This window comes from Danio rerio, chromosome 12 (genome assembly GCF_049306965.1).
Source record: "Danio rerio strain Tuebingen ecotype United States chromosome 12, GRCz12tu, whole genome shotgun sequence".
Classification (NCBI taxonomy): domain Eukaryota; kingdom Metazoa; phylum Chordata; class Actinopteri; order Cypriniformes; family Danionidae; genus Danio; species Danio rerio.
This window is the reverse complement of record NC_133187.1, coordinates 43,585,224-43,598,740: the sequence shown is the minus strand read 5'-3', so window position 1 is coordinate 43,598,740 and position 13,517 is coordinate 43,585,224. Positions and strand designations below refer to the sequence as shown.

At 36.3% G+C, this 13,517-nt stretch overlaps 1 protein-coding gene across 1 annotated transcript in view; it reads right to left on the bottom strand.

Moving 5' to 3' along the window:
* Nucleotides 1–1,848: 1,848 nt before the first annotated feature.
* The window catches only part of kif5bb (kinesin family member 5B, b), a 49,892-nt gene continuing 38,223 nt past the window's right edge, over nucleotides 1,849–13,517 (bottom strand). The window contains exons 23-26 of the mRNA XM_002664019.7: nucleotides 13,238–13,342; nucleotides 12,945–13,161; nucleotides 10,941–11,076; nucleotides 1,849–6,936 (exon numbers count right to left, since the gene is read on the bottom strand). Coding sequence (XP_002664065.1) covers nucleotides 10,946–11,076; nucleotides 12,945–13,161; nucleotides 13,238–13,342 — 453 coding nt within the window. The 3' untranslated portion in view covers nucleotides 1,849–6,936; nucleotides 10,941–10,945. The remainder of the gene's footprint in view (nucleotides 6,937–10,940; nucleotides 11,077–12,944; nucleotides 13,162–13,237; nucleotides 13,343–13,517) is intronic.

Below are 13,517 nucleotides of genomic sequence, written 5' to 3'. Positions count from 1 at the left end.
TTGAGTTTATTTGACTTACATTTTAAGAACTTTTTTAACGTAAACAAGTTACACACTCAAAAAAAAAAAAAAGACTTTTGCTTGTTGTTCAAAGTACTTCTTCAAATTGAGTTGAATCACAATTCTTAGTTTTTTTGGCACAACTTAATTAATTTTACAAATTCAAGTGGATTTAACATAAAACAACCAATTTCTTAATCGATTTGTCTTGGGAGAACATGAGAGAATTGTGTGAAACCCAGCATTTTTTTACAGTGCATGAGCTAAATACTTGTATTAGACTGAACTGATGGAAATAAAATGTGTTATTTTGTATTTTTCAAAACACGTTTAACATAGGAAGACATGATTTAGACTTTAAAGTTTTGCTATGTTCAGATTTACAGAAGTTTCAGAAAAGATATATATATATATATATATATATATATATATATATATATATATATATATATATATATATATATATATATATAAGTAAATGACACTCAATATAAGGAATATTTTATTAAGTTAAATATGCTTTATTGTTATTACTTTATTGCTGTCATTTTTACCGTCATTATTACCATCTTTTATATTACTGTTGTTACTTTTACCGTCAATATTACCATCTTTTATATTATTGTTGTTATTTTAACCAATGAACTCTTCTGTTTTTAAGTGGGTTATTTCGAAGCAAACTAAATATGAAACAGCAAAAATTTTAACGTGATATTACTTTGATATAATAATGGGGAAGGACATACAACTGCAAATGAATACATATTTGTGCAAAAACATGAAACAAATGTATTTAAAAAATAAAAATCATGACCCAAGATAATTTTCAATATCCATTACCAGTAATTTTGTTTATATACACACACACACACCAGCCACTTTATTAGGTACACATTTAGGCATGTAGACATGGTCAAGATGTTCTGCCACAGTACAAACTGAGCATCAGAATGGAGATGAAAGGTGATTAAAGTGACTTTAAATGTGGGATGATTGTTGGTGCCAGACAGGCTGGTTTGAGTATTTCAGAAACTGCTGATCTACTGGGATTTTCACACACAACCATCTTTAGGGTTTACAGAAAATTTTCCGAAAAAGAGTAAATATCCAGTGAGTGGCATTCTGTGGGCACAATAGCCTTGCTGATACCAGAGGTCAGAGCAGAATTGCCAGACTGGTTCCAGCTAATAGGAAGGCAACAGTAACTCAAATAAGCACTTGTTACAACCGAGGTCGACAGAAGAGCACCACTGAACGCGCAACACTTCCAACCTTGAGGCAGATGGGCTACAGCAGCAGAAGACCACACCTACTGTTATTTAAGAACAGGAAACTGAGGCAACAATTCACACAGGCTCACCAAAATTGGACAATAGAAGATTGGAAAAACGTTGGTCTGATGAGTCTCGATTTCTGCTGTGACATTTGGATGGAAGGGTCAGAATCTGGCATCAACACCACAAAGAACTGAGGCAGTTCCGAAGGCAAAAGATGTCCTACCCAGTACTAGTAAGATGTACCTAATAAAGTGGCTAGTTAGTGTATAAGCACATTATTCATACCCTTGGTTTAAATTGATAGTAAAATTCCTGCAAATTTAAGCATCACTTTAAAAAAAAATGACTGACACTATACCAGCTTGAAGAAGTGTCAGATTTGTCTTTCCTTTTGATATATACGGCTTGACACATCACATAATAAATGTACATGACAACCTACTGTACTAAATCCAACCATAAAGTCAATTCAGGAAGCATCACAGGGATTTTACTGTACAAATAACAAATTATAATAATAACACTGAATGTATATGACTCTAAAAATAAAACCACAACAAACATACTCCAGTGTGTTTTACCCTATAGTTTATTTGCGTTTCATGTCAAGGGGTGAAAACTTGCCTACAGTAAGCAACTGAAGGAAATATACACAGCAATCCAGTCTACACACTCTGAAGAACCAACTGTACACACATCTGATCACCTCAACAGTGTTACAGCTTTCCATTCGGTTTCCCCCCCAGCAACTGTTACAAATGCAGATTCAAGGCAAAAAATAAAATACAAAATAAAACGACATTGACAGTCTTCAAAACACAAGACCTCCTGAAGAAGCTCCTCAACAACAATTACAAAAATTCAGTGAGAAATTCAATGGTTGAGATGCAAAATTTCAGTATTCGACAAGTGCGTTGTTTTTCAATTGAGATGGTAACATTTTAAAGTGCTTTTAAAAGATTAAATTAGACAACCGTTAGACAAATGAGCATTAAACACTAAAACAAACTCTTGAGTGCCGTTTTCATTCCTTCTCCTGTCACTTTTTTTCTTCAGTACTGCTGAACTTGCACTACGCCAGATTGATATTGCACACAAAATGTCTTAATAACGCCATCTTCAGTATTTCCCCCTGCGACTACAGTACTACAGTAACTTACACAATACACCTAGTAGGATCTGAATCCAATTTATATGGAAAAACAGGGAAATGGAAACCAAGTATGCTGGAATCTATAACAATACATACGAAAATACAACTTAAAAAAAAGATCGACGAACAAAACAACGGCAAAAATCCTAGTCTATGATAAAAGAAATAAATAAAACCATGTTACATCTAACTGCAAGTGCAACATAATGAAAAAAAATGACCTAAAATGGGTAAATAAACCCCACCCATTGTTAGATAAGCCCCACCCACTAACACTACTCAATGAAAGGCAGTAATGTTGTGCTGAATGAGAAGCATAGAAACCATCGAGAGCCAATCAGCAGGTCTGAATATGCAAACGATTTAAATAAAATCAAAAGGCAACCAAAACCACAGCAGACAATAATAATAATCCATGATCTTTTTGTTTTCGGTTGTATGAGCCAGAGCTAAATGCTGTGTGGGTTCCTGCTGGGTTGTTTGCAAAGCTCAAAATCATCGTTTCTAAAATGCACCACTACAAAATATGGACTAAATAGTACCAAAAAAAAAATGACAAAAGGGAGCATAGCTATATTGTGACTTCAATGGCTGTTTGACCATCGCACAAACTGTACACTCCCAACAAAACAACAGTATATAAGCAGTGCAAAACAATCCAATGACCTTTTCTGTATTGCTTTACGAGGGCGTTGGGATGTGACCATTCCTACATTCAAACATCCTTCAAATGAGAGACAGTTCAGCCAAAAATTAAACTTGTGTCATTTATAATTGTGTATAAAGTTTTTTCTTTTTTGTGGCTTTGCAAAGATTCATGTACACATGACAACATTGTTAAAATGATCTGTTAGTTTAGCGGAAACCACTATAAGTGCTGTTGTTTGCATGCCAGGCCAGTAGTTGGCGATGTGACTGAAGAAACACTATGCATAAATATTTCTCTTAAATGCAGTGAATGCAAAGATGGCTTCATGCATTCCTATCCGCTTGTTAAGTCGTGATGTGGAATAATGTTTACTGATAAAATAATAGTTTGTGACCACTTTTTAGTCATATCATTAAAGTCAATTGTAAATAAAATCTTGGTGTACACAATTTGCTATATCACAGACACCAAAATTTTAGCAATTTATAAAAAATGTATCACTTTCTGCCTATCGGATATTAAGCATGGATATATATTGCGATCATGATTTTCGAAAGTATTACATCGCTTTGTAAACATTTATTATTACCATTTGTTAACCCTCCACATATAGCCCTTGGTCCCGGAAACCACTTAACTAGACGTCACACTTAAGAAGCGGATGTCACGCATCACGGTTTAGTTGTTTACATTCAAAAGTTAGTATTTTTAGTCCTCAATGTTGTTGTGTAAATAAACAGACAAAATGCATTAAAATGTTTTCTGTTTTTAAACACCCTTGTGATCTCGTCACCTCAAACCTTTACGAATTGAGTTTTTGTGCAAAATAAAAAAAAATTTCAGTTGCAATTTAAGTTTTAATTGAAATGTAGGGGAAAAAAACAATTGTGCAAAATGTAATGCCAATTAAGGCTTGTGGACACTGGGACGCTTTATGCTACAGTTTTCCGTCAACGTTTAACGCCTTGTGACTAATTAAAGGGTGCCAATGTGATTGAGCACACCAATGCGCAAAACGCCAGGCTTAAAAGCATCATTTTTTGAGAAACGCCTTATACTCGTTTTTTTTTTTCTTCTCCACCAATCAGATTCACACTTTTGTTCACATGCATGAAACTGCTGAAGTTACAGTAAACAGCACTTGAAGGCGCTCAAGCGCAAATCTGTCAATGCGAGCGCACATTAAAGAAGATGCCCTTCCAGCCGCAACCCAGTACTGGGAAACACCCATACACACACACACTCATAAACTAAAGAAATGCCAATTGGCTCAGCCGGAACTCGAACCAGCGACATTCTTACTGTGAGGCGACAGTGCTGACCATTGACCAAAATGTGTTAATGCACATTTTAAAGTGTTGCATGAGAAACGATTGCTGGAAACGGCAAATTCTGAATATTTTTTTTTTAATTTATTTTGACTCGTGCAAAAAACTTAATGCGTATAATAGAAGACGAAAAGGCATTTGTTGAATAATCTTTGATGTAGCGAACATTACACCAAAGTGACCAATCAGCAGTCTCCATTATGCTTTCCTCGTTTACTTATAACTAGGGCCAGACGGAATCTGCGGACATTTTTTGCTATTTCTGCAGGGAATTTTAGTAAAAATCTGCAGACTTCTGTGGAATTATTTTGGGAGTATCTTAACTAAAACCTTAATATGTGAAAACTTTTATTTAATGTTTAAAATGCAAATCCAATTAGATTCACTTTATTTGGTAAACAAAGCAAGTCTCTCAAATAATATATCTACTAAAAGACAGAAAATATTACGGTACAAACTGCATTGTACATAAATCTGATGAACATTTTCATATTAGTCTGTAAAGTTACTGTTATTAATTTAAAAACTTAATAGATATAGATTTACACACATTTACTCAAGTAAATAAACAGAATAAATGATGGGCTAAAAATCCGCAGAAATCTGTAGAAAATCTGGGAAATTCTGGGCCTACTTATAACGCATAAACTGGGTTTTGTTTCTTATTTGTACTAGTTTTTGAGCAGGAATACGTATATATAATTTTATATTATCATTCTTTTTATTTTTTAAACATGCTTTTGTCTTTGAATTATTCTTGTTGCTTGTGATTTTTAGTTATGTCAACTTGGGTTATTTTTAATTGTGCATATATAAATAAACTGCCATCGTCTCTGTCATACTTTGTCACTAACTTTTATTAGGCTTATTTAGAGATGTTAAATGACATTTTAAAGCCATGGAGATCAAAATAGTATGAATAATACATCCAATTTTAGTTTGTTTATTAATGTATGACTAGAAGATTTGGAATATAGCCTGAGCTTGAAATAATAGATTCCCATTGATATCATCAAAAAGCAGCATAATTATCGTGATCTCATTCATTTTCCTTCAGCTTAGACCCTTATTTATCAGGGACCACTACAGCGGAATGAACCACCAACTGTTCCAGCATATGTTTTACGCAGCGGATGCCCTTCTAGCTGCAACCCAGTATTGGAAAACACCCAAACACACTCTCATTTTCACACACACTCATACACTCCGGACGATTTAGTTTATCCAGTTCACCTATAGCGCATGTCTCTGGACTGTAGGGGAAATCACCTGGAGGAAACCCACACCAACACAGGCAGAACATGCAAACTCTACACAGAAACGCTAATTAGCCCAGCCAGTAATCAAACTAGAGACCTTCTTGATGTGAGGCAACAGCGCTACCCACTAAGCCACTGTGCCTGCCTATTGTGATTTTAATGAAAGAAAATTTATTTAATTTAAACTTAATTTTTGTGTTTGTGTGTTTAATTTTTGGGTCAACCATCTCTCAAAATAAATGCAAAGTCTACCTAAAACCAAACATTATTTTCTGGAAAAAAATCCACACGCGATTATTAACGATTTGTAGTGATTGAGCTCCAAAATCAGCTACTCTGCCAGTTTAAACAGTGAAACTGAAGATAAATATGGAAATGTTAAAATGAGCACGTAACGATAGCGCTACTCTTCTGTAAACCTAACTACAACTCATCTAAGACCTCAAGCTGTGACACATACACACAAGCACAGGTCTGTAACAATGCTGTAACATTGATTATTTAGTCATGTGTTCGTACAGTGCTTTATAAATATACCTGTAGCTCAGGTGCGTCTACATTAAGCAGCCTTTTCATTCTCATTTCATGGAACTGCATCTCTTGAGTCTACTTTCAGACCACCTTTTATAATAATTTAAATCCACATCCATCATTACAAAAAAAACTAGTTCAATGGTTCATATATACACAGTTCAATCGTAGTGTTTAACTTACTTATTTAGGTGAAATGTTCAAGAGAATCTACTCAAAGCAAGAGAGAACAAGCTAACTCTCTAAACCAACTCAAAATGTGAACGGTACATAAATAAGGCTAAAATAATGCAGCTAGTAGTTTTTTTTTTGTTCCTTTTTACCGTTTTCATTCATTTCTGCCTTTTTTTTTTCTTTTGTGGTTTTGAAATACATTCAACTTGGCACAGTGAGGGATGTGGAGGGCAGAATGAGAGCAGAAACCTACTGTGCAAGAGTAGTGAAGAGATACACGCTAGTTACACATGTGTCCACTGGTGCAAAAAGCTTGTCCTTTTTTTCTTTTTTTAACGTTTTCTTTGTATTTTTAAAGGGAAGATATAAGAGATAAGAATGGAGGAACAACTGTACAGCCCAGACGGGGATAGTATTTCATGTTTCATACACATATATATATACTTATATTCATTTCTCATATGTATAATATTGAACCCTCCCGTGCTGTGGAATGCCTGTTCAGCTTTTTGGGGTGATATCAGCTTCAGCTGGGGCTACTGGGGTTACTTTCAGCATTCAACAGCTGGACATAGTGGGAAACAAAGAGACAGGAACAAAAGAATGAGGAAAACATTAAAGGAAATTGTTTTCACAGCTTATTTTTACTTCGGTAATGTGATGTGTTTAGGGTTGTCACGATACTTTAATTCGGTACCAACCAATACTTAAACAGGGCTCGAAATTAACCTTTTTTTCTGGTAGCAACGCTGCTCCTAACTTTAAAAATGTAAGCGCACCAGATAACATTTTTTAGCACCCACCAAAAATTATGAGCACCCTTACTACACATTTTTTTGAACAAATTCTATTATATATTAACACTTGTTACATCCCGTATTTTTGTTTCTATATTGCAGTTTTTCTCCTTTGTTTTCTGATTTCTTTTGAGACTGATACAGATTGATGCCACCTGAGTCCAATCTGCACAGCTAATCTATTGGGCTATAAAGGCTTGCTGCAGCCGACCAGAAGGCAAGGAAGAGGGGAGACGACATGTCTCACTTGAGCTGCTCCAGTCCCGGATACCAGAGGCTTCTGACTTCTCTTTGTTTTCATTTTTATAATGTGAATTAAGTTGCTGTTATGAGTAAGGTGTGGGGTGTCTTTTTTATTTTAAAGCCTTTTTCTCCTGTTTTGGTGGGTAGGCAGGGAGTAAGGGAAGTAATATGTATTTTCTTTCTTTTGGGAATGTTTATTTTGTTAGGTAAGATAGTTTGTCTTAAATTAGTCATTGGTTTTGTTTGTTATTTTGGACCCCCATATCCTGAGGTATTATTTTTGTTTTGTATTGTTACTTTAAAATTTAAAATGCATTATTTCATTTGATCACACAATAAATTGATGGTTGCCTGATGGTGATCAGAATATTAAGAAGGTGTTGACTGTTGATTCTGGGTCCGGAAGCGGTACTCTCCCCACTTCCTTCATTTGTTCGTTCCTAGCTGTGTTTTACCTCTAGATGTAAGTGGGAACGTAACACACTCTAATCACAACTAACAAATAAACAAAACTCTGCACTCGCTCACCGCCGCTGTATGCACTGCTTGACGTGAATAAGATTAACTGAATTAACAATAATAACTGTGCTGTTCTCACGGGTGCTGTCTGATATTGCACAAATGATATTGACATATAACTTATTATTTGCATCCGTCATTTTAATAGCAGTAATGATCTTTTCATAATAATAATAATAATAATAATAATAATACCTTATATTTATAGGTGCCTTTCAGAGCAATCAAGGACACCTTACAGTATGTCACAGGCACATTATAAAAACAAGACAGAACAGTAATGAAAATAATATTGATCCAGAAAGTCATTAAAAGGTTTCAACCTGGGATTTAAAATTGGAGATTGAGTCCACCTGACAAATATCTAATGGCAGGGAAAAGTCCTGCCACCAAATAATTTTATCTTAAAATTTGGAACTGAAAACAGTTCAGCCGCAGAAGATCTCAGTGAGCGCCTAGGAGTGTACCAGTGAAGAAGATCAGAGAGATAATCGGGTGCCAGGTTGTGAAGAGCTTTGTAAGTTAATACAAATTTTTCATGAGCTACAATATTAGTTTAATCTCGGTGAATGCATGCTCTTTATCATTGGTGAATGCGGTGTCAGTTGCACGACTGACAGCATCATGACGATTAAATGAAGGATTAAACAACCTTAGAACATCTCGTATTTAAAATGTGTAGATTCAGTGGCAAACACTGTTACCTAAAAACTCTGTCCCATCGGCTTTACAGTGAATGGCTTTAGTCATTTTCATAGCGGATTTTAACCACTGCAAGTCATTTATCCACTCTTTGATAAGTGTAAATACTCAATGGACATTTATTACATGATCACTGATCATATGAGCCATTATTTGTAACTTTAGGTGGTTTCTAAAACCAAATCTGTCAGTGTTTTTTTTTTATTCTCTCGGATCAAGACATTTATGTTTTCGCAGCTGTAGCTCCGTCATTGGAACTGAGTGATTGACAGCTGATATTAACCAATCCATTCGTGTCTGTTCTAGCTCAGTGGGCCAATAAGAAGAGCTTGAAGGCAGGGCAAGCATTGCGGGCTTTGTTTACTGCAGCAAGTTAACATGTCAACTGTTTTAAACCATTTCTGAGCGCTGTATTTGGTGTTTTTAGGTGCAAAGATGCTTAATGTGCGAATGCCTCCTAATTCCTCGCATGTGGTGAACATTTTGCTGTGAAAACTAAAACTGGTCGCACTACATCAATTTAATGCACTCGCACAAACGCTCCCAAATATATTTTGAAGTCACATAGATAAAATTTTGGACGCAATTTCGAGCCCCGCTAACATTTAAGCGCTGTTGAGCATGCTTTTAAACACCGCTGATTCGCCATTGCTCAACAGAAATGACTGTGATTGGTTGGGAAGATCAACAGTTCACCGAACTCATCGGTGTTTACTGAGTGTTACCACAGATACAGGGCCCCTGCAGCAATTCATCAGCAGATCGCTTGTTTGTCAGCTTATAGACAAACCAGATGATCGATGTGACATTGAAACACTCCAGTGTCCCTGTATCAGTGGTTACACTCTGTAAACAGCAGTAATTTTGGTGAACTGATGATCTTCACAACCAGCCACAGTCATTTCTGTTGAGCATGTGAACACAATGGCAAATCAGTGCTGTTTAAGAGTGTGCTCAATTGCGCCAAAGAGCATAAAATCACCAAGAGGTGACACTCTGTTGATATTTGGGAAACAGCCACTAGTTTCATGCAGCAGCCATTAAAGCAGGGGTCACCAATCTCGGTCCTGGAGGGCTGGTGCCCCTGCAGGGTTGAGCTCCAACTTGCCTCAACACACCTGCCTGGATGTTTCAATTATACCTAGTAAGACCTTGATTAGCTTGTTCAGGTGTGTTTAATTGGAGTTGGACCTAAAATCTGTAGGGCACCGGGCCTCCAGGAACAAGTTGGGCATTAGGGAATAAAAATTGCAATAGAACAACAGCACAGATAACTAACGTTAGACTGAATGAATTAAAATATTGAGTTAAATATAAGTTAAAATATAATATTATTTATATTCATTGAAAAGCAACATTTTAAAAAGCATTTCAATGAAAAACAAGACGTGTAATATAATATCTGTTTAACTTATGAAAGTAAAATTAACAAAATAACTATAATTACAATTTTTAAGCTTTACTTAAATTAGTGTGATGCAAAAATGTGTATTAAACATATTTTTTTTTCCATTCTTGAAAAAAATGACTCCTCTTTTAGAGTTGCTCAAAGAGATGCTCAACTTGATGTCTCTTCAGAATTCCCCATATGTGTTTATTTGGAATCAGATCAGGAGACCTGAAGAATATTACCATAGAAGTGTATGTGTATACATGATGAATTTATGCGCTCATTCATTTACCAATCATATTTAACAAAGTGGCTTTTGACATAAAAACTTATTATTATAAAAAAAACTATAAATATAACATGTACTGCAACAAAAAGTGTACTGTCAGTCTGTTATCAACATCCCATTTTGAAAGTCATGTTAATTTAATTGACCGTGTCAGTATTCATTTATATTATGCCAGTGCATACACTTTTAAAGAAATTTAAAGTAATTTAACCTAAGAGTGACAGCTCCAAGAAAAAAGTATAGTTAAAACATAAACATTAAGTCTGTAAAATAAACCACTAAATGTGCTGATGATTGTGATGTATTGTTGTCTTTCAGGTTGTATCTCAGCTTTAATGCGCTTTTTAAATAAATAAATAAAAAACAAAGCAGCTGACTTCTATCGCGAAAGCAATAAGATCCAATGGACAGCCAATCGCTTTCACTCAAAAATGGCGAAATCACGTAGCTGCTGCTGGGCACTGCTGTTGCAATGGAACGTTATACTGAGTGTCGCCTCTTGGAGACTCTAAGCTCTTTGACAGAGCTCAAATTTTAGCGGGAAATGGACGTTTTTAAACTTTCTTTTCCGATTGGTACTGAATTCCAGTATCGTGACAACCCTAGATTTGTAAAATGCTTCTACTTACTAATTTTACTGTTTGACTCCGCCTCCACCACGGATGCCTGCTGATTGGTTGTTCTGGAAGAGCCCTGCCCCTGAGCGGATGACGTTAGGGTGAGTGGGAGAGGCGACAGGGGGCTGACCTGGTCTGATTGGTTTGGCTGTGAAAAGGTGAAATATGATTAGTTGGTTTCAGGGTTCTAACACTTTCAGAAACACAAGATTCAAGGACGTTTTAAAGCATCATTCATTTTAAATCAAACACCTTTGAAATTCATATCCTAGCATATTCAGCGCCATGAAAGTCCTAAATATAAGTACTTACTCCGCCCACATACAGCCAGCAACAAGCAGACTCTACAGTTTGCGAAATATTACTCATGTTACACAACAAAATATACTTTTGAGGCTTTTAGTCGAGAATGTAGTTGTTTAGATTGCAACTACGCAGTTTATTTGCAAGAATAGTGCCTATTTTAAAATATTAACAATTTCTGAGAGACAGCTCGTCGGCGACGGTTGACATTTTCTATCCACAAGATGGCGACAGAATCGCATAAAAAGCCCTTACGCTTAGAAGATTTAACAGTCTGATTTGTAACTACAACAGATCAAATCAATATTAAACTGGTAAGCACACCTGCCAACACTTCCATTTTTCATGGAAGTATCTCGTATTTAAGACCAGTCTCCCACAAACATCCCGTTTTTATTTCTTTCTCAAATACTCTTGCAATTTCACCCACCCCCTCTTTGGTACAGTCTGTAAACTAAACACCCTCAGGTTGCCAACTTTGGTACAGTACTCAATCGAAGCGGCCGCCCAAAACCCACTGCATCCTGTTCTCAACCTCACCCCCGAACACCCTCTCCCCCCGGTCTGCTGGCTTGTCAGAGACATGTTGCCAGGTAAGATGATCTCTCTTTTGTATGTTGTAGTGCTGTATTTATACCAATTTGCTCAAATATCAAGAATGTGTCTTGTGTTGGCATATTGAAATAAGCAAAGTCCGCAAGTGTTTAGCGTTTTTCCTTATCGCAATCACAACAGCAGTCTGGTAACGTTAGTAAATTCGTTGTTATTTTCGGGGTTAATTATTGTGAAATCCCGATTGCAACAGAGAAATACTGTAGACTGTAACACTGTAAGGAGATATCTCTGTAGATGGATGGCAGCCTTATAATCTATAAGTTCAGCCTTATAATCTTAAAGTGTGAGCTAAAATCAGCAGTTTTGTCATCACTTTAGACAGAGAGTCATTCAAACACTAGCTCTAAAGTGACGTTGGTGAATTAGTAACGGCTTCTGCTGTTTTGACATCAGCTGCAGATGTGAATGAATGGCGGAAGAAAGTAGTTCCTAATAAAAAAAGGGTTTTTAGACTCTCCGTGTTTGATTTTCTTATTTATATACACGATTGTGCCGTTGAACTGTTGTATAAACGCAATATCACACTCGTAGCAGTGCAATATGGCTGTATATCAGCACTGGTGGGACGCTAAGGCAACGCCTCCCACCAGTACTGATATACAGCCATATCGCACTGCTACACCTGTGATATTGCTCATATATTATTATATGTTATAATTATTAGATATAGTAAAGTATTATCAATATTATACATTTTTACATTCATAGATATTAATATATACATTTCATAGTTATACCTCTGTCCCTTCTGTGTGTATATGTGTATGATGGGTATGTTATGTGTATGAATTCACAGTGGATGGCAAAGTAAGATTTTCATTGTACAGGGAAACATGTTTCCTTACTGTGCACATGACAATAAACAAATAAAATTGAATGGTTAAATAAATCCTAATAGTTATAATGATTATAACAAAATGAACTAAAACATAAACAATATGTAAAGAAGATATAATAGTACCTGAGAAATAAAACAAACAAACAAAAAAAGAATATGTTAAATTAGAAATGATGATCTCTGTTAAAAACATTCAGCCCAAATCAAAGGTTATCATCAGCCAATGCCCATGGGTCATGTTTGTGTATGTGTGAGCTAACCGATCTGTGCGGAGTGTCCTCGACGGGCCATGTTTTTGGCTCTGACGGCCTCTTTAATGCGGTCCACCTCCTGCTGGTAGCGTTTGCGGTCGCGGGCTGCGTTCTCTTTGGCCTCTTTAAGCGCAGACTCCAGAGCCTTCACTCGCTCCGCTGTGGCCCGGAGACGCTTTTCCAGCTTGGGCAGCTCACAGCGCAGGTCAGCGTTATCCCGAACCAGCTGCACAGAGAAGGAAACACGCTGTGAGCATGTGTGTTGTGAGAGAATGCATGTGTAACTGATGTTTTGTGTTTACCTGCTTGTGCACTTTAGTGAGCTGTTCAAGGTTGTTCTCGAGGAATGAGATCTTCTGCTTTTGGGCTGCACTGCCTCCAGTGTCGTCCGAGTCCATCTCAGCGCTCTGAAAAACATTGTAATAAATAATCATAATTAAGGCCTGTCTGGTCGATAACTGTATAACTGGAGTTTTATAATGTCTAGTCCTTTAGCTTTGATGGCTGTGACAAAGTAAAAGCTCCCGGTAATGAAAACAATAATAAAATAAAATAAACACACACTCAGAAGATTCGACTAAA